Raw genomic sequence first — 24,685 nt, 5'->3', positions numbered from 1 at the left:
TCATATAAAATAGATAAATTAGACTTATCATATAAAGTAGATACATAGATGGCAAATAAGAAGGATTGTCAAGAGGATTGCTTTGGCTCCTCCTGCTCCCCAACTATGACTCCCATCCCCACTGGCACCTCTCACCTCAAGTCTATGGAGAAGCATCTCATCTTGTTTCACATTTCATACACATTCATACACATTCATACACATTGTACTCGCTTCTTTTTTGCCTGAATTAGTTAACACAGCATAGACCATGCTATGATAACAACATCCCGCTAATATCCCAGCAGTTTAACATAACAAAGGCTTATTTCCTATTCATTATGCTTCAACTCTAGACCCGCCTTTGAGGAAGGCCCCCCCAAAATCTAATGAGCAGAGAGGGTGGCCTGACTTTGGAACATCTGCTGCCACCATGCACATGACCGCATTAGATTCTATTCACAACAACTGTCTCAAGAACAGAGAGACCTCCTCAGAAGCGCAGGGGGAGGAAGCAGGGGGCGGGAGGGGGGCGTGTGGTGTGTGGCAGGGGGAGGGGACAGGGGGAGGAAGAGGGCTTGTTCCCCGGGGCCAAGCAGAGAGGCACTCACTGTGCTGGAGAACTCGGAAAATGACTCCATACATGTAGTGTCCCTGTAAACAGCCGCAGGTCCAGAGAGATGAACTCCCTTCTATGAGGGTGCGAAGCACATAAGACCCTTAGGATCCCCTTCCTTCTCCTCTTCACCCACCTCTCTAGTCCCTGCTCCTCAAACCCTGGCAGGTGCAGACCCTTCAGTTAGCAACCAGGAGACAGAGATATGCCAGGCCAGGAAGAGAGACCAGACCACAGCACCGAGCTGTCCACGGGTCACGGTCTCTGGAGCAGGTCCCAGCCTGAAGGAGGCGAGGAGATTTAACTACAGGGACTGGGCACTGGTAACCATGGAATTAAACCCACACCTGCATTTGGAAGTGACCAGAGGACTTTTACCTGAGGAGTGTCAGTGAAGTGAGGCACCAGCGGCAGAGAAAGAACCACCACTGTGGAGCAGGTTCAAAAAGGTGAAGGCAAACAGTGGTGGCCAGTGTGCCTGGTGACTCCCATCAGGCCTGCTTAGTTCAAAAGCTAATCACACTTTATATTTCAATTTCTGAAAGAGACATGGTATACATTTCTCCATCACTTCTATTTCTATTGGTTTCCACTGTCAACATTTTGAAGCTATATTGTCAGAAATAGAATAGGCACAATATTAGTAACCTGAATTTTACCCATATGAATATTTTCCTTTTATTATCTTGAATTAAGTTTTGTGTGACACTAATATTGCTCCTGGTCCTCCCCTTTCTTTTATATTTTGCTAGTGTATATTTTTCCATTTCTTTGTTTTTAACTTTCTTATAGTCAACATTGCGGGGGGAGGGTTAGCCCCATCTGAGTATCTATTTATCAGTAAATGTGACTGTTACATTTATTGAGCTTACAGACTTGTTAAGCCAATGCCTGCTATCTTATTTTAGTTTTTTATTTACTGTGTTTTGTTTTTCTCTCTGTAGTGAGCAGATTAGGATAGACAATACTGCAAAACAACTTGCAGTGGCTGGATACCAGAACCATTTGTTCTTCACCGTGCAATGTCTTTTGCAGATAACCCAATACTGCAGGCCCGCCCCTCCATGCAGTGACTCAGGGATTTAGTTTTCTCCCCCAGGGCTGGAAATAGGATGAGGCAAGTGAAGAATCTAAGGTGCAAAATTTAAAAAGGTTCTCCCTCTCGGGTTGGAGGTCACCCTAGTCCCCGCCCTACTTTTTCATCTAGTGGCTCAGCCTCTCAGCATAAGGCCCCCCTTCTTTGCCTCACTTCAGGAACTGAGCATTAAATGTGGTTCTAGTGCAGCAAAGACAATTTCATGTCTTTTTAAAAACCTAAGTTACCCGAGCAAGAATAGCCATTGTTTTCTCAAACCAGATACAGAAAGACCAGTTCTGTGCCTGGATTAGTGAAATGTTTACATAAATGAACAATGCTTACAAAACAATGAGCATTTTATGAGAATGTGTATAAACAAAAGGGCGCACATCAAATATATTGGAAAGGTTGCACGTGGGAGGAGGGAATACAAAATTAGAGAGGGGCCTGGTGTGGATCAATGATAATAACTTAGCCCTCCGTGTTTTAGATTAACAAATGAGAGGGAGAAGGAATAAGAAGGGAAAGGGGGTGATGGATGGGGAAAGGAGAAAATAAAAAAGGAGAGCCTCCCAGGGCAGACCTCCATCTTTGTGGAAATGAGTGTGATAGATGTGTCATCTTCCCACCATTTGCTCCTTATTAAGCTAATTAGGGCAATTCTAGGTTTTACAATACTCACGCCACAGCTTAATTTTCTTGTCTATAAATTTTTATTTTACAGCTGCCTCTAGCCTTTATAATTTGTTTTGTAGGTAAAGTTATCCCTAACCTTATCTCATTAGTAAGGCCATAATGCACACATTGTGATAAAAAAAATTTTAATTTTGATGTTAAATCGTTAAAGAAAATGTCATCCCAAACTTTTTTTTTTTAAATATATTTTATTGATATTTTACAGAGAGGAAGAGAGAGGAGAGGGATAGAGAGCTAGAAACATCGATAAGAGAGAAACATCGATCAGCTGCCTCCTGCACACCTCCCACTGGGGATGTGCCCGCAACCAAGGTACATGCCCTTGACTGGAATCGAACCTGGGACCCTTCAATCCGCAGGCCGACGCTCTATCCACTGAGCCAAACCAGTTTTGGCTCATCCCAAACTTTGATAAAGGCAAAATAATACTGCTTGGGTTGTTTATTAATACCACCCTCGAATGTTTTCCAAGAAGCCTGCCTGAGCTGGTCTGACGCTGGGGCAGGTAACCACTGCCATGGAACAAGGCCATGAACAGAGGCATCTGCAGGCTCGGAGCCTGGCAGAGAGGCTAACCCAGAGGTGGCCTGATCATTACCCCGGGAAAGGTAGCCCGGCTGGTGCCTGTCTTGGCCATATTATTTCACATTCCTTTCCCAACTGACGACATACACCCCCGCTTATCAAATGCTCTCCAATGAGCCCCTTTGTCTTGCTGCTGTATGCTTCCTAGCTAAGTTAAATAAAAGTCCAACAAGTTTTAACATGCATCCTTGTGCTTTTAAAATATTAGCTATCCTTTGAGTTATTTGGCTAAATGAACACTAAGATTATACTATAATCATAATATCTGCAAGATTTCAGAAGTTACTGTACCGCTATGCTCTATTAAAGACAAGAACAACCAAGAGGAGTAAATTAAAACCGGGCTGCATGCTATCTTCAAGAAACACACCCAAAACATAAGGTCACAGAAAGGTTGAAACTGAAATGAGGAAAAACATTGCATATACACTGAGTGGCCAGATTTTTATGATTTCTGAACGCATAATAATCTGGCCACTCGGTATAATACATACACACACACACACACACACTCACATATTAGAGGCCCAGTGCATGAATTCGTGCATGGGTGGGGTCTGGCCAGCCTGGCCAGGGGGAGGGACATGGGCGGTTGGCCGGCCTGTCTGCTGGTCAAACTCCTGGTCGAGGGGACAATTTGCATATTAGCCTTTTACTATATAGGATATACACTGAGTGGCCAGATTATTATGCGTTCTGAGATCATAATAGTCTGGCCACTCAGTGTATCTATGGAACACCAACCAAAAGAAAAAAGGCACAGCTTTATCAATATTAATCACAACAGGCATTAAATCAAATTAGTATTACTAGAAATACAGATCAGTCAGTTCCTCAGGAAGATACAGCAGTTCTAACCATGGATTACCCATAAAGCAGTCTATATAGACCTGCACGGAGAGCTGAGAAACACACCATCAGAATTGGTGAACAATTTTTAACTTCTTTTAAAAGTTTTCATTTTAATTGTATTAGAAATGTGAAATATAAAAATAAATAGAACAAAAAATGAAAAATTTAGTAGAAGAGCTGAAGAATAAAATTAATGAAATCCTTTTGTAGACAAGAAAGCTAAGAGTCAAAGAAATGGAAATTATGAGGGGGAAAAAGGCTAATAGGGGATGAATAATAGGAGTTCCAGAAAGAATATTACCCTGACATCTCAGTAATTGGAGTTCCAGAAAGAAGAGAGAAAATGGAGAGGAGGAATGTGAACACCCTGGACCAACTTCCTGGGGAGGGGAGGGGCAGGAGGAGAGGGGGACTCCGCCGTGTCCCCCACCACCCAGCCTCTCGGTATTTCTGCTCATTTTCAGAACATAGCTGCTGCCCCTTCCCAGTGATTTTGTGAACTAGATGGTAAAGGTTGATAAATGTGTTTCGTGCTAAAGTTTTTAAACATAGCAAGAGAATGTTTTCAAAAAAAGTATATGCCAATACATTTGGAAACTTAGGTGAAATAGATATATTCTAGAAAAATATAAGTCCAGGAGAAACCAAGATGGCGGCATAGGTAAGCACCTAAACTGCTGCCTTGCACAACAATTTCAAAACTACAACTAAAAGACAGAACGAACACCATCCAGAACCACAGGAAAGCTGGCTGAGTGAAAATTCTACAACTAGGAGGAAAGAGAAAAGCTCACAGAGAATTGGAGGTATGGCAAAGAGTCTTTGTGCGTGCAGAGAGGAAGTGCGGCTGAGAGCCTGGCTGACTTTCTCTGGCGGAAGGGGGAAGAAAGCCCCCAACCGCACTGAACCCCAGTTCTGACTGCACTGAACCCCAGTCCCGGGTGAAACCCCGTGGACCCAGGCTCATACAGGGGGAGTCTGGACTGTTAGGTAGAGAGAAAGGCACCCAGAGACTTGGAGACCCGAGGGAGACCTGGGGGAGCCCCGGCGGGCAGGAGTCTGGAGGCGCGCACACCAGTGTGCACAAAGACTGCGGAGGTTGCCATAGGCTTTCCCTAGCAGAAGGGAGTCGGAAGTTCCTGACTGCACTGAACCCCAGTTCTGACTGCACTGAACCCCAGTTCCAGGCGAGCCCCTGGGGACCCATGCTCTTGTGGGGGGAATCTGGACTCTCGGGCGGAGACTCGGGAGCCGGGGAAGGCAGAGGCCTGGAGGCACGTGCGCGCAAGGGCAAGGCTGACTGGAAGCCAAGACTGTCTGCTCCGCCCTGAGACTCCACCCCATCCAAGCTGAGCACAGAGGCTATTGCAATTTGGCAAGTCTAATCCTATAAGGCTGTCTCCAGCACCGAACTTCTCCCAGCATAGACACAGCTGATCCTTACAACCAACTGGCCTGGAGGTCAATTCCTCTCAGTGATACCAACAACAATCAAGACTTTACAACAAGGCTGTACACACAGTCCACAAAGGGGTGCACCAAGAGTGTCCACCTCAGGTTAACTGGGGAGGCCAACCCACTGGGCCATATAGGAAACCTAGCACACAAATCTACCCTACCAACTCAGGGAAGCAGTGAAAATGCGGCATCAAAGAAACAGATCACAAATGAAAGAAATGGAGGAAAACAAACGACTGGATATAGAATTCAAAACCACGGTTATAAGGCTTTTTAAGAATATCCTAGAAAAGGTCGATAAATATAACTAGACCCTCGAAGATATGAAAAAGGACCAACTAGAAATTAGACATACACTGACTGAAATAAAAAATATCATACAGAGACCCAACAACAGACTAGAGGAACACAAGAATCAAGTCAAAGAATTGAAATACAAAGAAGCAAAAAACACTCAACCGGAAAAGCAAAAAGAAAAAAAAATCCAAAAGGTTGAAGATAGTGTAAGAAGCCTCTGGGACAACTTCAAGTGTACCAACATCAGAATTATGGGGGTGCCAGAAGAAGAGAGAGAACAAGATACTGAAAACCTATTTGAAGAAATAATGACTGAAAACTTCCCCCACCTGGTGAAAGAAATAGACTTACAAGTCCAGGAAGTGCACAGAACCCCAAACAAAAGGAATCCAAAGAGGACCACACCAAGACACATCATAATTAAAATGCCAAGAGCAAAAGACAAAGAGAGAATATTAAAAGCAGCAAGAGAAAAACAGTTAATTACCTACAAGGGAGCACCCATATGATTGTCAGCTGATTTCTCAACAGAAACTATGCAGGTCAGACGGGAGTGGCAAGAAATTTTCCAAGTGATGAACAGCAAGAACCTACAACCAAGATTACTCTACCCAGCAAAGCTATCATTCAGAATTGAAGGGCAGATAAAGAGCTTCACAGATAAGAAAAAGCTAAAGGAGTTCATCACCACCAAACCAGTATTATATGAAATGCTGAAAGGTATTCTTAAAGAAGAGGAAGAAGAAAAAAGTAAAGAGAAAAATTATGAACAACAAATACATATCTATCAACAAGTGAACCTAAAAATCAAGTGAATTAAAAACCTGAGGAACTGATTAATCTGGTGAATATAATAGAATCAGGGGCATAGAAAGGGAGTGGACTGATAATTCTCAGGGGGAAAGGGGTATGGGGGGGTTCAGGAAGAGACTGGACAAAAATCATACACCTATGGATGAGGACAGTGCGGGGGAGGTAAGGGCAGAAGGTGGGGTTGGAACCGGGTGGAGGGGAGCTATGGGGGGAAAAAGGAGAAACAATTATAATAACCTGAATAAAGATTTATTTAAAAAAAAAATAAGAGGCATGTACTACTGGGCTCATTTTACAGTGTAAAAAAAAAAAAAAAGAAAAGAAAAATATAAGTCCAAGACTTATTCAAGAAAAATTAGAAACCAAATAGTCATATACTCACTAAAAATAATAGCAATAATCAATATGATATATTCATATAAATAAGAAGTGATGCTGATAATGCTATAAGTAAATAGTTTAAATTGTTCCACAAAGAAAACTCCAGCCAGAGGTGGTTTTACAGGTGAACTCTATCAAACATTCAAAAACACCCAATAATTCCAAAAGAATAAAAGAGGTACAGATGAGTCAGTTCCTGTTCGGTTTCTGAGACTGCTATCACCTCAACACCGAAACTTTGGAAACTGGCTGGAAGCAACTTTACCGAACTTTGCCTCCGCCTAAGTTCTGAGCCCGCAATTCTGCTCCTGGGCACGTTCTCAACAGTCCTTTGGAGACAGGGACAATGCATTCCTCGCAGCAAATTAGAGACGGCAGAAATGTTCGTCAACAGAGGAAAGAGTCGCTAAACTGGGCCATATTTACATAATGGAATACTACATAATTATGAAAACGAATGAACCGTGTTCTACACACATCAGCCTGGATAAATTTCAAAGGCATGCTATTGATCAATCAGAAGCAGGTTGCAGAAGACATCAGAATGAGTTTACATGAAAATCAAAACAAGTGATGCAACCAACACATTGTTTAGGGGCACATGCGTATGTAATAGAACTCTTTTTAAGTTAGAAAATTTTTAACACAACGATCATGATCTGTGGTTACATCAGTAGGGGTGAGGGAGGGAATCACAAAGGCATGTCGTGACTATGGAATGCCTCAAGGATGCGAGTGATGAGCTATTTCTTTTTTTTTTATATTTTTTATTGATTTCAGAGAGGAAGGGAGAGGAAGAGAGAGATGGAAACATCAATGATGAGAAAGAGAAACATTGATTGGCTACCTCCTACTGGGGATCGAGTCCACAACCTGGATATGTGCCCTTGACCAGAATTGAACCTGGGACCCTTCAGTCCATAGGCCCATGCTCTATCCATTGAGCCAAATCGGCTAGGGCTGGTGTTCTATTTCTTAAGCTGAGTGATAAGGGACACAGTACTCATTTTATTATCTTTTGTAATCACGCCTATGCATTACATACACACACACACACACACACACACACGTCATGGCATAGTACAATGAACCTAAGAGAGTCAAATCGTGAATCAGAAATCATAGGGTTGAAGGCAAGCCACCCAGGAACAAAGCAATGAATCCAGGGGAACATAAAAATAATTAAAAGCTACTGTTTTCATTTAAGGCAATATGAAAGAGAATAAGCTGAGAGTGCAGCTGGAATAATTTAGACTTGAGTAATTTAAATATTAGGAAGAAGAATTTCCTTGCTGAGACAGCATAAGGCACCATCATACATTGCCAAGTAAGTGTATGCTGACAGTCAAGAGTAGAGAAGGCAATTATTTTTCTTGGGCTGGTCTGAAGCAGAGCTGGAAAGTGAATTTACTCCAAAGCCCAGCTCTGTGCCATTCCCTTAGCTTCCAGGAGAGCTGTCTTGAGAAGAAGTCTGACTGCCCCGGAGCTGGGAGCAGTGCCAGCATCCATGCCATCCCAGATGTTGGGGATGGCACTAGAGCTGCCCAGATGAGGACGCATAAAACCAGACAGTCTTAGTCATGCATTTTGCTTCTAGCATTCTCTGGGCATTAACAGCCAAGAGTACAGGTTTACTTACATACATCAGAGTGACAAGAAGTAAAATGTACAATATTTTAAGTTATATTAAATGCATACTTTACATAAATATTAAAATGTATAGTAATGCGGAATGGATGAAAATCGGTTCCGCCACGTAGAGAACAATTTGGCAATGGTACCCAGTATTTCAGTGCACATACCCAGGAGCCAGCTATCTTTACCGATAGGGATGTATATGTGAGTGTGTATGTGTTCAAGGGTGTATCTTAAACATTATTTGTAAAAACAAAAATGAAAAACCTCAGTGCCCATCCCTAAGAAGCTGATAAAAGAGACAAGGCACACCCTGGATGGAAGAGGCCCAAGGTCATTAACAAGGACGCAGGCATCTGTATGACTTTGCTGAGGCAAGAGCTCCACCCTGGATTAGTAAAAGAATAAAGCAAAGTTGAGAGCAGGCTGTGTAAAGCAGGACTCCATTAGCGCTGCCATGGGCAAGAACTAAACCTACAGGTGTGCACGCTGGACACTGCTAGGGGGCCTCTAACACCTGGCCTATGTCTTCATGGGCAGGTGGTGAAGTGACACCTGGCCTTTCTTGCCCGGCATGGCCACAGGACTGAGTTCTGTCTGCGGGCTCTCAGGACACAGGCATGCTCATGACCCCACTCCAGCTTTGAAGACCAAAGCAAAGGCCCACAAGGCGAGACAGAAGGAACCTGAGCCAGCCACCTGCTCATCAGGAAAATCAGGATTGTCACTGGGTCTCTGTCACCACAGCCAATCCTCACCATCTGTCAGCGCCCTTACCCACAGAGAAGTATGGATGGAACTGTGGCATTTACCTTTCCTGGCAGAAATCGCAAGACATTTTCAACACTGGTGACAGAGAAGGGCAGGATGCAGGCAGGAGTGACAAGAGGCCTTTATTTCTCTTTTTATGCCTTGCTAGGGTACTTACTTTTCTAACTTTATGCCTGCATTACTTAGCTTTAACAGGAATGACCTGGGCAAAGAGATTATGGATTTTTTGCTGTTTTCCTTTAGAATTAAAAATTCCTTTTTGAATTAAAAATATATACATAGCCCTGACTGGTTTGGCTCAGTGGATAGAGCATCGGCTTGTGGACTGAAGGGTCCCAGGTTCAATTCCAGTCAAGGGCATGTACCTTGGTTGTGGGCACAACCCCAGTAGAGGGTGTGCAGGAGGCAGCTGATCTATGTTTATCTCTCATGGATGTTTCTAATTCTCTATCCCTCTCTCTTCCTCTCTGTAAAAAAATCAATAAAAATATATTTTTAAAAATCTACCTAATAAAAGAGAAACATGCAAATTGACTGTACCTCCGTTACTCCCACCAGTTAATCAGGAGCGAGTTATCCCAACAAAGATGGCAGCCATGGAGCTGGAGTGAGCAGGAGGCTTGGGTTGCCCCCGGCAATGGAGGAAGCCAAGCTTCCCACCCACCTTGGTGGGCCCTGGCCTCCACTCAAGGCTACAAAGTTTCAATTATAGAAGATAAATAAATCCCAGATTCCTGCTTGCAGCCAGCCCTGGCTTGCACTCAAGGAGGCACTGGAAAAAAAAGAAAGAAAGAAAGGAGGGGCTGGGAGCCTGGAATGCCAGGGGGCATAGCCAGCCTGAAAATGGCTCTCAGCCCCTTACCCAGGCTGGCCACACCCCCATGGGGTGAGGGTCCCCGCTGGGGGCTTGGCCAGCCTGAAAACAGCCCTCAGCCCCTCACCCAGGCTGGCCACATCCCCATAGGGTGAGGGTCCCCGCTGGGGGGCTTGGCCAGCCTGCAAACAGCCATCAGTCCCTCACCCAGGCTGGCCAAGCAACCCAGCGGGGACCCTCACCCTGAAGGGGGTGTGGCCGTCCTGCAAACCACCACAGGCCCCTTGCCCAGGCCGCCCCATGCAACAAGGGAACCCGCACTCTGATCCGGGACACCCTTCAGGGCAAACCAGCTGGCCCCCACCCGTGCACCAGGCCTCTATCTATACTAATAAAAGGGTAATATGCTAATTAGACTGGGAGACCTTCCAGGAAACCTTCAGGACGTTCTTCTGGACAAAGCCATGGTGGCAGGGCTGAGGTAGAAGCGGTTAGAGGCCAAGAAGGGAGGGCAGTTGTGGGTGATCAGGCCAGGATGGGACAGCAATTGTAAGTGATCAGGCTGGTGGGGGGTGGGGCCGTTGAGGGTAAGCAGACCAGCAGGAGGGCCAGTTGGGGGCAAGCAGAACGTGAGTGTGGGTCAGTTGGAGGTGATCAGGACAGCAGGGGAGGGGCAGTTTGGAGTGAACAGGCCAGCAGGGGGGCAGTTGGGGGCAAGCAGGCCAGTGGGGAGGCAGTGGGGGTGAGCAGGCCAGCAGGGGTGCGGGCAGTTGGGGCGAGCACACTAGCAAGGAAAACAGTTGGGGGTGATCACAATGGCAGGAGGGCATTTGGGGGCAAGCAGGCTGGCGGCGGGGGGCATTTGGGGGTGAGCAGGCCGTCAGGAAGAGTGGTTAGGGGCAATCAGGTAGGCAGGCAGGCAGGTGAGCAGTTAGGAGCCAGCAGTCCTGGATTGCGAGAGGGATGTCTGACTGCTGGTTAAGGCCCGATCCCTGTAAACCAGCAGTAGGACATCCTTTGAGGGGTCTCAGATTGCAGAGGGTGCAGGCCGGGCTGAGGGACACCTCTCCCCCCACCCCGTGCACGAATTTCGTGCACCGGGCCACTAGTATACACACACACACACACACACACACACACACACACACACACACACTGAGCAGCCAGATTATGATCTCTGAACGCATAATAATCTGGCCACTCAGTGTACTTCTCTTGAGTACCTCATTTATTTGATATCAAAGATACTATAAATTATGCACCTGATCAGTTTTCCCCTTTGCACTGGCTGATAGAAAGCTCAGGGCAAATAGGTGCTTGATCTCCAGCAAAAGTCTAGAATACTTTTGGTACCCATTTGAGATACAAATACACTGAGTGGCCAAATTATTATGCGTTCAGAGATCATAATAATCTGGCCACTCAGTGTATATATACATAAACATTATTGGCCATTAGGGAAATGCAAATTAAAACCACAATGAGCTATCACTACACACCTATCAGACAGATGGCTAAAATAAAGTTTAAAAATAGTGACAACGTTTTCTGGAGAAGACAGGTCGCTCATCCATGGCTGACAGGATGGCACAGACGCTCTGGGAGACAGTTTGGCAGTTTCATTCCACCAGCAATTGCACTCCAAAGCACGTATCCCAAAGGAATAGAGACTTATATTCACACGAATCCTTAGAGACAAATCCCTACAGCAGCTTTCTGTAATGCCGAAAACTCCTGAACCACCTAGATGTCCTTCAACAGAGGGGGGTTAGACAAACTGAAACACCCGAGCCAAGGATTCTACTCATCACTGGAAGGAATGAACTGTTGACACACCCTGGGCGATCTCCAGAGAATTGTGCTGAGTGGAAAGCAAGCAATCCTTAAGGTTACAAAGCACATGATTCCATGTATATAACATGCTTGAAATGACCAAATTATAGCAATGGGGACCAGAAATCAGCCCCCACGGAAAAGCTAATAAAAGAAGGGAAACTGGGTGTGGATTCTGGGTGATAATGACGTGTCAGTGTAGCTCACTGATTGGGGAGACGCCCCCCTCTGGCAGGAGGTCTATAGTGGGGCGGGGCAGATGGAAAAGCTCTATACCTTCCACTCAATTTTCTGTTAACCCCAAAACTGATCTAAAAATAGTCTATTAACAAACTTAAAAATAAGTAGAAAATTAAAAGATTAAAAAATCAAAACCAAGAACTGTCCCGTTTCACAGGGGCCCCTGCCAGTGACACCCTGGTGCCTTCTCTCCGCTCCCCGTGGAAATCCTGCCCCACCTCCAGACTGCACCACTGCGCCTGGGGACCCACTCAGGGATGGCTAAAGGAGGGAGCGCCTCCTTACACAGCTCACTTCTCAGCCTCCTGCAGGGGAGACACTGCCCATTCAGGGGAAACAATTTGCATTTTCGGCACAAAGGCTGCTCTGCTTGGCGGCCTTTCCAGCCTCCTCCGAATTGTGCCTCTTCTCTCAGAGCCACGGATTTTACAGTCCCCAGTGAAGGGGCCTGGGCCAGGGGGGTGCAGGGAGCACGGGCTGGCATTAGTGCCTCTGTCCACTGGGGCAGAGGGCAAGCTCGCTTCCAGTATGTTGGGCCGCTGGCTACTAGTGCGGTGTGGCTGTCCCGGTTCAGGGAGCTAAGCCACAGGAGCCCTCCCTGTCCCAGCCTCCCTGCCGGGCGCGGCCTGAAGAACCCGCTGGCCTGATGGATGGGCCTTTTCCTTCGCGGAGTGTGAGACCTGGCTCAGGGAGGAGCTCCTCACCAGTACCGCACAGCAGCATGAGAGCCTGGAGACAGTGCCTCTGTGTCGGGGAGCAAGAGCAGGAGCGAGGCTTGGACTCAGGTGCTGAGGAGGAGAGGCCTGGAGGTGGAGCAGCAGAGGCCCAGGGGCCGCCGCTCCCCTTTCTCCCAGGCCCAGCCTCTCCACCTGCTCCCAGGGATGCTCGGATTCCTTTAGCAGGAGGGAACCCTCTGCCACTCTCCACGCAAATGCACATGGAGGTAAAGGCAACGTGGAAGGAGATGGAGGTAAAGGCAACGTGGAAGGAGATGGAGGTAAAGGCAACGTGGAAGGAGAGGAGGTAAAGGCAACGTGGAAGGGGATGGAGGTAAAGGCAACGTGGAAGGAGAGGAGGTAAAGGCAACGTGGAAGGGGATGGAGGTAAAGGCAACGTGGAAGGGGATGGAGGTAAAGGCAACGTGGAAGGGGATGGAGGTAAAGGCAACGTGGAAGGGGATGGAGGTAAAGGCAACGTGGAAGGGGATGGAGGTAAAGGCAACGTGGAAGGGGATGGAGGTAAAGGCAACGTGGAAGGGGATGGAGGTAAAGGCAACGTGGAAGGAGATGGAGGTAAAGGCAACGTGGAAGGGGATGGAGGTAAAGGCAACGTGGAAGGAGATGGAGGTAAAGGCAACGTGGAAGGGGATGGAGGTAAAGGCAACGTGGAAGGGGATGGAGGTAAAGGCAACGTGGAAGGAGATGGAGGTAAAGGAAACGTGGAAGGGGATGGAGGTAAAGGCAACGTGGAAGGAGAGGAGGTAAAGGCAACGTGGAAGGAGATGGAGGTAAAGGCAACGTGGAAGGAGATGGAGGTAAAGGCAACGTGGAAGGGGATGGAGGTAAAGGCAACGTGGAAGGGGATGGAGGTAAAGGCAACGTGGAAGGAGATGGAGGTAAAGGAAACGTGGAAGGGGATGGAGGTAAAGGCAACGTGGAAGGAGAGGAGGTAAAGGCAACGTGGAAGGAGATGGAGGTAAAGGCAACGTGGAAGGAGATGGAGGTAAAGGCAACGTAGAAGGAGATGGAGGTAAAGGCAACGTGGAAGGGGATGGAGGTAAAGGCAACGTGGAAGGAGAGGAGGTAAAGGCAACGTGGAAGGAGATGGAGGTAAAGGCAACGTGGAAGGGGATGGAGGTAAAGGCAACGTGGAAGGAGATGGAGGTAAAGGCAACGTGGAAGGAGATGGAGGTAAAGGCAACGTGGAAGGGGATGGAGGTAAAGGCAACGTGGAAGGAGATGGAGGTAAAGGCAACGTGGAAGGAGATGGAGGTAAAGGCAACGTGGAAGGGGATGGAGGTAAAGGCAACGTGGAAGGAGATGGAGGTATAGGCAACGTGGAAGGGGATGGAGGTAAAGGCAACGTGGAAGGGGATGGAGGTAAAGGCAACGTGGAAGGGGATGGAGGTAAAGGCAACGTGGAAGGGGATGGAGGTAAAGGCAACGTGGAAGGGGATGGAGGTAAAGGCAACGTGGAAGGAGAGGAGGTAAAGGCAACGTGGAAGGGGATGGAGGTAAAGGCAACGTGGAAGGAGAGGAGGTAAAGGCAACGTGGAAGGGGATGGAGGTAAAGGCAACGTGGAAGGGGATGGAAGTATAGGCAACGTGGAAGGAGATGGAGGTAAAGGCAACGTGGAAGGGGATGGAGGTAAAGGCAACGTGGAAGGAGAAGGAGGTAAAGGCAACGTGGAAGGAGACGGAGGCAAAGGCAACATGGAAGGAGATGGAGGTAAAGGCAACGTGGAAGGGGATGGAAGTATAGGCAACGTGGAAGGAGAGGAGGTAAAGGCAACGTGGAAGGGGATGGAGGTAAAGGCAACGTGGAAGGAGATGGAGGTAAAGGCAACGTGGAAGGAGAGGAGGTAAAGGCAACGTGGAATCGCTTGCCAAGAGATGAGAAGAATTGTTTTTCCCCATTGCAGCCATTCAGTTCGACTAGAATGCACCCAACAGAATCCATAAAAGAAACATAAGAAGATTCTAAAAAGTGACGAGCAGATCAGCAAGAGACCTCGGCTATCCCCAACCCACTGCTGGAATATGCTGTCCATTCGGAAACACCCATGGGGGCGAGAGCAAAAGTTCAACAGAAACCCGCTCTCTCTAACCACAGGACAGAAAACTTTACACAAAAACTGCATTACTGCAAGTAAACAACTGAAAACAACAACCATGGTCCCTCCTGGTCCCACCCCACCTGCCTGCAAAGGCTGAGGTTTGAGCTGAGACCTCCGTCCTGTGAGGCTGCTGTAACCGTGGCCACCACCCCCCCACCCCACCCCCAGCCAGGCCTGCATCAAAGGCGCCAAGGACGGAGCAGGGACTTTCATCCCAGCCACCCCGCCCCCACCCCAAAGTCAGCAGAACCTGAAGTTCTACCACCACCTGCAGTGCCAAGAATCCCTCTCCCTCCTCCCTTCTCCTGGGAGATAACAGGGAAGGCAGAGAGGACAGGACTGCACCATCTCACACACACACCCCCACCCCATGCTAAGGAGGACCCTTCCCCAAGCACCACTGGAGGCTTCCTGGGAGCAGTGAGGGGGCCCTCTTGCCCCTCCCATCCAGACTGGCCTAAAGGGGTCACCCCGACCCTAACCTACAGGAACCAGGCAGCAACACGTGCTAATGAAGACCAAGTGGAAGACTGGCCTCCCTCTCACTTGTGGGCACAAGTCGGCCCCACCCTTGCTGAAGCAATGCTGGTATAAACCTGAAACAGAAGATTGAATACCATCCAGAGCCTCTTACATAAAATCAGAAATGTCCAAAATTCTATCAAAAGTCCCTCATAGCACCAAGAACCAGGAAGATCTGAGTGAAATAAAAATCATCAACAGATGCCAACATTGAAGTGGCACAGATGTTGGAAATATATGACTAGGCTTTTAAAGCAGCCATCATAAAAATGCCTTAATGGGCAAGGATGAACACAATTAAAGCCCATGGAAAACACCAAGTTTGAGCAAATATATAGTAGATATGAGAAAAGAACAAAATGGAAATTTTAGAACTGAAAAATGCAATAACCAAAATTAAAAATTCGATGAATGGGCTCAATAGCAGAACAGAGGGGACCAAGGAAAGAATTCGTGAACTTAAAGGTAAAACAATAGAAATTACCCATCAAAACAACAGAGAAAAATCACTAAGAAAAAAAAATGAACAGCATCTCAGACACTTATAATAAAGATCTATCATCCATGTCATTGTAATTCCAGAAGAGGGGTGGGCAGAAAAACTATTTGAAGATATACTGAATGAAAATTTTCCAAATGTGTGAAAAGATATAAACTTACATATTCAAGAGGCTATGTGAACCTCAAACAAGATAAACCCAAAGAAATTCACACCAAGCAATATCATAACTAAACTTCTGAAGACAAAGAAAAAAATCTTCAAAACAGTGAGAGAGAAAAACAACGCCTCCCTTAAAGGGGAAAAACAATTTGAATGACATCAGACTCATCACAGACTATGAGGCCAGAAGTGAGTGGCACCACATTTTTCAAGTGCTGAAAGAAAGGACTATCAACCATAAATTATCCAGCAAAAGTACCCTTCAGGAACAAAGGGCAAGTCAAGACATTCTCTCATGAAGGAAAACAAAGAGAATTTGTCACCAGCAGACTTTTCTTTAGCTAAAGACGTTCTCTTAATAGAAAGGATATAACAGAAGAATAATTCTTGGGCCTGGCCTGCATGGCTCAGTGGTTGAGCATCAACCTATTAACCAAGAGGTCATGGCTCAATCCCTAGTGAGGGGCACATACCTGGGTTGTGGGCTTGATCCCCAGTGTGGCATGTGCAGAAGGCAGCCAATCAATGATTCTTTCTCATCATTGATGTTCCTATCTCTTTCTTCCCTCTTCCCATCTCTCTGAAATATATATATATACTAGAGGCCGGATGCATGAAAATTCATGCAAGAGTAGGCCTTCCTTCCCCCGGCAGCCGCACTGGTTTCCCTCCAGCACCCGGGACCTGGGCTTCCCTCCTCTGCCAGCCAACTGGCACCCGGGACCTGGGCTGGCTTCCCTCCCGACTTGGCTTCATCAGGAAGGACGTCCAGAATGACATCGGGAAAACGTCCAGTCTAATTAGCATAATTACCATTTTGTTATTTCATATATATATATATATATATATATATATATATATACAAATTTTTTTTTTAAGAAAGACTCTTGGAGCATCGGAGGAAGAAAGAATAATGGAAAGAGTAAAAATATGGTAAGTACAGTACATTTCCTCCTCCTCCTTAAAGAAAAAAAGGAATATGTGGTAAAGAAAACCGTTTAAACACCCAGTAATAGCAGTGGCTAACCTTGAAGAGCTTACTCTGTGCAAAGCACCTCCTCCTCATCATCATCCCTTTTCCCATTTAACCTTTTAAAAGCCCAGTGGGATTGCCATCACCTCCAGCTTATTGATGTGGAGATTCTGCAGGGAGCATGGAAGGCAGGGTTTGACACAAAGATGTCTAACCGATTCCCAGTTTGGGGCTCCTAGACATCACAGTCCAGAGCACCCCAGTCTCCGCACTGCTCTCCTTGGAGTAGCACTTACCAGGCTACTGGAAGGACAAAGGCCTGCATGAAGGGAAGGTAGGAAGTCCAGAAAACTGTCTAACAGCCTTAGAAAAGAACAAAAGAGAACAAAGGAAAGGGTTATACAAGGAGAAGAGCAAAGCAAGAATTAGTCTAGGATAAAAACAGAATTTACAGCTTGAAGGCTCTTGGAAGGTGTCTCTTGTGCTGGTAAAGACTAGAAGCCCAGAAATGTGTAACTTGTCCAAAGTCTCCAGACAGCGAGTGCCAGAGTGAGGGCTAGACCCACAGCGTCCGACCCCCAGGCCACTGCTTTGGAAACAGTAAAAAAACGAATGCTAAGGAGAGCGTCCATACTCCTCTACAGGAAGACAAGTATCTGAGTCTCAAGCCATCAACGGGACCACAAGCAGGCCAAGTCAGCATGAATTTGAGGAAAGAATCTGAAAAATCATAAAGGACCTACATTTCTTGGCAATGGAGAGAACTGAGAGGGGAGGTAGGCCGTGGATTTTTTGGATGAGGGATCAGGCCTTTTCCAGAAACCTGGTGTAAGGTGGAAATGGTTATATAAAAGGTGATATGGCTTTAATGCAAACAGCTTGAAAAATTTTCCTTCTGATTTGGGGAATGGAAGACACAAGACTTTGGAAAGTGGTTGCTGAACAGTCTCCCCAACCTCAACACTCAAATAGGACCACTCACCTGCTGAGCATTGAGCACCACTGGTCATCAGAAAGTTGTTATTATGAGTTAGGATAGGAGCAAAGAGCTGAAGCAGAATGTCGGTGCCCAAGAACTTATCGCCAGAGGATAAAGGGTGGGGCGGGGCAGTCCCAAAAGACCAGCACCAGGAGCTTTTCTAACTGGAAGACTTTAGGTTTGTTAAAGTCCCAAAAGTGTCTACCAAGTGCCGCCCATACACCTTGCACTGGCCTCTCACACAGGTGGTTTAGCATCTGTCATGATGAAGGCTCCGGGGACAAGAAAATACTTGGGTACCACACTGCTGTAGGATGTAGTGTTCACAACGCAAGTGCATTTGATTCTATTTTTAAGGTGTCACTGATTTTTTAACAGTCGTCTTCACAATTCCTAAGGTTCTATTTCTTCTTTTGTATTTTACATTGTTCAGTGTAATGACACTAGTAAGAAATAAAATACATAGGAATTCCAGGAAACAATACTTTATAAATGGAATTTGTAACAATACACTAATAATAGCATGTAATACTGCATATGCTATAAAAGTATTTTGAAAGGTACCCATCTATTCCCTAGGTATCTGTCTATCTATGGGTCTATCTGCAGAGCAACAAGAAGCCTGGAGAGAAATACTGAAAGACGCTAATATTCCAGTGGCTTGGCCCTATCAGACCCTCTCTTTATATCAGTTTTAATGCCCATTAATCTTCTTGGAATTAAAGTCATAGATAATATGTTCTGCCTACACAAATAATGTTTTAAATCAATATATGCCCTAACCATAATGTAAAGGATACATAAAAGAAAAGTAGTTTATACTTTTTTGAAAGTGTGCTGAAGTATATGATGCTTGTGGTACAATTATACTAGACAATAGCAATGCCCCTATATTTGTAAAACGACTCCTAAGCCTTAGGACCTAAGGGGAGATACTGCCACCTTTGAATATCATTGCATTTTTAAAAGGTATCCAGGGAGTGAGATTAAGACTTTCAAATTTCCTTTTTTACAGAAAATATTTCCCTTCATAATGAATGTCTGTTGCTTTATAATGTGCTCAATACAAGAGGCAGAGAAGGTCAAGAACACAACTCACCTCAAACGAATAAGCTTTCCCAATCCCGTCTCCTGCTCCAGTGATCACTGCGAAAAGCAGAAATGGTTTCAAGGGAAAGAATTGACCTTTCAAGTCCTCTCTCTAGCTGGCCATGTTTTCCTGCAGGCCACCTCTCTAAGACACTTACTGTTCCCAAGCAGGCCTAGCTGGTTTGGCTCAGGGGATAGAGTGTAGGCCTGCGGACTGAAGGGTCCTGGGTTTGATTCCAGTCAAGGGCACATGCCCTGGTTGTGGGCTGCAGGAGGCAGCCAATCAATGATTCTCTCTCATCAGTGATGTTTCTACCTCTCTCTCTCCCTCTCCGAAATCAATAAAAACATTTTTTTAAAAAAATATATCAAAGCAGCACTCAACTGGGAAGTTTCCAGCCCTCGACTTCCCTCACTAAATGTTCACAATGAAATTTTCTTTTTTTTTTTTGAGGGATTGGTGAGGCCATGAAAACACACTCCACAATGAAACAAAGCACCCCAGCCAGGGAACAGTTCCTTCAGACCCCATAAGGGTTTAGGCATTTCTAAGCCTTAACTCATCAAGGGCAAGCAGTGCACCCTGCTATCTCTCTACTCACAGCCAGCTGTGACTGTAAGGACATTTCAAGGTTCCTCCTAAAAGTCCAGTTCTCCTCCCTTCCCCTCTCCTCCCCCACAGATCAGTGGCAATCAACGGCCATGGAAGGCAGGGAACTTAACAAAGAGGAAAATACAGAAATGCAAAAAGGGGCTGAAATAAAATGAAGGGGCGTGAAGAGTCAGGGCTCAATGGCCTTATTGATTCATATATAACCAGCAGTTGGGCCTTCTAATCCTCACTCGTAGGTGAGAGCAGACCAAGCCGTGCACGCTCCCAGCAGCACACTGGCAGAGGCACCTGGAGCTCAGTCACTGCTAATGGTGTCATCTGTTTAATCAGGTACTTCTAAGCGAAGCCAGGCACGTTACCTGTCCCTCTTACTAGAAGTACCATGCTCAGGGCTATCTTCACCACTTCCCCTCTCTTACGGGGATATTAGAAATCACCCAGGAGGAGGCCTGTACTATAGTTAAGGTAATGGCATCAGTAAATGGCTGGCATCTATCAAGTGCTTCCTTTCTGCCAGGCACTGTCTCAAGTGTTTTAGATGCATCATCTCAATATTCAAAACAAGCTCTGAAGTAGGGACCATCATTATTCTTATAGATCAGAAGCCAAGAGAGAGGACATTCTTAACTTGATCAAGGTCATACTGCTCAAAGTGATGATGATGGATTTGAACACAAGCTGGCTGACTTTGCGGCCACAAGTCTATTAAGATATACCATTGACATAATTAGCCGATCAACCACAGGGCCCCAAGGAGTTGACATTTCAGTCTCTAGTAACTAGATCTTCTCTTGCCTGCCCACCCCACCCCCCATTTGAGCTATATTATCTCCCTGATATCTGCCTATGTCCAAGAACATTTTACTCCTGCTAATTATAACACTATTCAAGACTGATTCAAAAGACAGGTTAAGATTATGTTTTTTGAGTCAACAAATGCTAAGTCTCTGGCCTCATGTGAACTTTTTTGGAATGAGTGTTCTTAGAGGGGCTTTGCCCAGCACTGATGGGCAGCACTTGTACAGAGTTTGAAGCCCCCTCAGGCATGGGCATTTGCATCTGTAAGAGGAGAGCATGTGGGTCCAGACCCTCAAGGTGGAGCACCTAGCAAGTTCATGGACCCAGCGTGCAGCCCAGGAGCGAGGGAGCATTCACACATACTGCAAATGGAACATGCCACAATTCAAAACCCATTTTCCACTCCTAATTATTTTCATATCGTAAGTTTTTCTGTTTCCATTGCTAAAGTTGTAAGATTGCCACTTTAGCAAATAAGGAGGCGAGATGCCCAGTTAAATTTGATTTTCAGGTAAACAACGAATATTTTCTTTAGTATAAATATGTCTCACACAGCATTTGGGATGTCACACGCTAAAAATCTACTTGTTTATCTGAAATTCAAATGTAACTGAGAATCCTGTATTTCATCAGGCAGCCCTGTGAAGTTGCTTACAATTTCTCCTATTTAGCTTGGCATGGTATTTCTAAAAGTGCTTACATTATTTTTCTGGGCCATTGGATTTCTTGGTGCCCAAGTTGGAAATGTGACGTGAAACCACAGCCTCGTGCTCTTTATCTTACACCCAGACATGGGCTAGAATCCCAGCAGTCCCAGGAACAAGTCCCCTTAGGAGGCAGCAATTAGCCTACTTGGGACACACACCAGACCCAGATGCTATCTTCCAATGGTGTCTCCACAGAGATCTTTGTTGCCTGGGTTTTGTAATACCTTCACTTCCCAAAAGGGCTCGGAGAAAATTTTTTTAATAAAGTGAATTAAAATTATTTGAATTTCAGACTATTGAAACACCCTGTAACAAAACGGAGGCACTCTGGGCTTCTGGCAATCTGGAGAGGAGGATGCGGAGCATCTGCAGCATTTATATTTGTATCATCAGAAACTCCCCAAGGAAGAAAGTGCAGCTAGTGGGGACTGCGGACAAGCACGTGGGCGGTGGACACAGTCCCCCCGACCCCAGCTAATCTCCACAGACCCCATCTTGTTGGCCCAACAATTCTAATTTTACTCATGCTTTCTAGACACCCCCCATCCCCCGCCCAACTTAAAATCACCCAAAGGAATTCCATCTTTGCTCAAAGGAAAAAGATGCAGAATGCCTTTTGAGACACAAATAATAATAAGCAGGAACAACAAAACCCAAGAGGCGGAGTGCTTTCTTTACCTGCCCACTGTCCCATTGACTTCAAGAAAGACCTTGGCAGAACTTTCCAGAAGTGCAGGAAAATACATCTGCAGAATCTCACCCACTTTACCAGGTAGACCAGGCACACCAGCAGCCCTACGGGAATGAAGACGTGCTCCAGGGCCTCCCCCATGATGGCACCACAGCTCGGGCCTCCCAGGCCTCGCAGACCTGCCGGGCCTCCTAGGGCACAGCTGCTGGGGAGGCGGGTCAGGCACCTTCTGGTGTCCCCGGGTGAGTTCCACCGTGTGCGGACCTTTAGATTAGAGTAACTTCTTTACACAATCCTCCGATTCACAGGCTTGGGAATAAAGTATTCTTTCTAATATCTTTAGAGCACTGTTGGGCTTTTGTGACCATGGGGGAGCTGGTGAAGGAGTGGAAGGACGTGAAGAAAGATAAAGTGTGGATGAAATGAAAATGGCAGCTCAAGGTTCTCTCCCTGATTTGGAAGCTAAAAAGAATGCAATATCCTGTAAGACGTTTATTCAGAAAATACGTATGACTGCCTGCCAGGTGGCATAGCAGTCCCTTCATTGGGAACATACCATGAAGAGAAGCCTGGGCCACTGCCTCGGGGAGCTGAGAGCCTCGAAGTGGGGATAGATGATAGGCAGAGAGCTAACAGGCTGGCAGATATCAGTGCCATAAAAAAGTGCTATGAGTGTCCTGCTAGGGTGATTAGTGATCAAATAGCCCAGAGAGAGTGTTCAGGAAGGAATTCTGTAGAGAGTGGCCGTTGGAGCTGAAATTTGAATGAAAAGACAGAACCGGGAAAGATGATGTTTCCCCTCCGGCAGGAGGGGCAGCTAGTACAGATGCAGGGAAATGGGAAAGATCCATGAGTCTGGGGAATAAATAACACAACCCAGTAGGGGCCGGTCTGCAGAGGACAGGAGAGAAGAATGGTGTGCGGTGGAGGTGTGAGGACCAGCCAGAGCCTCTGCTGAGGAGTTGGGGCTTCAGTCCAGAAGCAACAGGAAGCCATTGAAGAGGCTTAGACAATGAAGTCCCAGCATCTGAATTATGCTTTTACAAGGTCACTGGATGCTGAAAGATGACTTTCTGGCGGTGGAGATAGAGGGTGGGCATGACGACTGAGGCAGGGGGAGTGAGACTACAGCAGTCATCCAAGAAGTGCCCAATGTCACCCTTGTCTGTGATATTTCCCAACCTCTTGACTGTGAGGACTCTCTGTATGCTGAGGACTCCTCCAAATGTACACCAACCCAGGCTAGTCATCCAGACTTGCATATCCAACTGCCTACTTGACACCTCCATTTGGATGCCTCAAAATATATCTAAAACCAGTTTCTGATACTATCTTCAAATGTCAAGCTTGCCTATCTCAAGAGGTGGCAACTCTTATCTTCCAGTTGTTCACGTTAAAAACCTTAGAGATACCTTTGACTTTTCTCTTTCTCTCCCATCGCACAGCCAAGCTGTCTCCTGTTGGATTTGCTCTGTTTTAGATTGTGCTAAACAACATTGCTAAGAATATTGTTGTATTTGTACTTGCCACACATGTGCAAGTTCCTCTCTTTCTCTCTCTCTCTCACACACACACACACACACACACAAACACATACATACATACACACACAAACCCATACACACACACACAATAGCTGGTCACACAAATTACATATGTACAAGCTCAATTTTACTTTTATTAGTGTATCAATCAGCCGCACTTAAGAAGACACAAATCACATGGCAATGTGAACAGGGACTACACAATATAAAAAATTATTAACTACTTATAAGGAATTTGCAACTAAAAGGACATAAAAGACAACTCAAAAGAATACTCAAGGGCTGAAGGAGAATATCTAAGAAACAAACCAACTTGGAAGGAGACCCTGGACCCAGGCCTCACTGGAAGAGTGTGGTTGGAGCCAACTGGATGGTGACGTTCTCTGGGTTGCACTGAGAAGCTGTTCCCAGTGAGGAGGAGGAGGCTGGTTAGCAGAACTGCCACCTGGGACAGGAAGTTTCCACTGGAATGCTGGCAAAACTTGCAGAAATCACCGGGCCAGTTCTACTGGGCCTGAACTAAAGGAGAACTAGCATTTATTTTACACTATTGAATCTTTTGACCTATAAACAGGGCATATCTCTCCTTTTAGTCCTTCTTTATATCTTCAATAAATTTTTATAATTTCTTTTAAAAGTTTTGCACTTACAAAAATTTATATTAAGAAAAATATCAAAAACATATATAAGTAGAGAGACTAATTTAAAGGATCCCCAATTACAGATATTCTCTAATGACATTTAATAATAAAATTTACTATCATTTAATGTCCACTGTTACTTAGTATATACCCACTTTCCCCCATCCGCAGAATGGCAAGGGCTCTTTTTTTTTAATTGAGATAACATTGGTTTATGACATTATACTAGGATAAGTTTCAGAGGTACAACATTATAATTCAACATCTGTATACACTATAGCATGGTTACCACCAAAGGTCTAGTTTCCATCTGTCAACATACAACTGACCCCCTTTATCCATTTTGTTCTCCTCCTGACCCCTTCCTCTCTTGTAACCACCAATCTGTTTTCTTCATCTATCAATCGATTTGTTTTGTTTTGTTTGTTCATTTCCTTTACTTAGCATCATACCATAATGGAGTGGTAGGTGCATTAATATTACTAAAAGATTCATCAAAAATGTTGTTTCTGGCATTAAAGAACAGCCTGCATTCTAAAATACAGAAGTTCATTGCAACCCTCCAAATGACAACTTCCAACTT

General features: G+C 45.6%; 1 protein-coding gene across 1 annotated transcript in view; it reads right to left on the bottom strand.

Moving 5' to 3' along the window:
• Nucleotides 1-22,058, bottom strand: part of HSD17B3 (hydroxysteroid 17-beta dehydrogenase 3) — a gene marked incomplete at both ends in the record, with an annotated part of 52,606 nt that extends 30,548 nt beyond the window's left edge. Inside the window, 2 exons of the mRNA XM_080669104.1 lie at nucleotides 19,119-19,165; nucleotides 21,905-22,058. Coding sequence (XP_080525230.1) covers nucleotides 19,119-19,165; nucleotides 21,905-22,058 — 201 coding nt within the window. The remainder of the gene's footprint in view (nucleotides 1-19,118; nucleotides 19,166-21,904) is intronic.
• Nucleotides 22,059-24,685: the final 2,627 nt, after the last annotated feature.

The sequence above is a fragment of the Plecotus auritus genome (assembly GCF_963455305.1).
Source record: "Plecotus auritus genome assembly, chromosome: 5".
NCBI lineage: Eukaryota > Metazoa > Chordata > Mammalia > Chiroptera > Vespertilionidae > Plecotus > Plecotus auritus.
The sequence above is the reverse complement of the archived record's forward strand: the minus strand, read 5'-3'. Positions and strand labels throughout refer to the sequence as shown.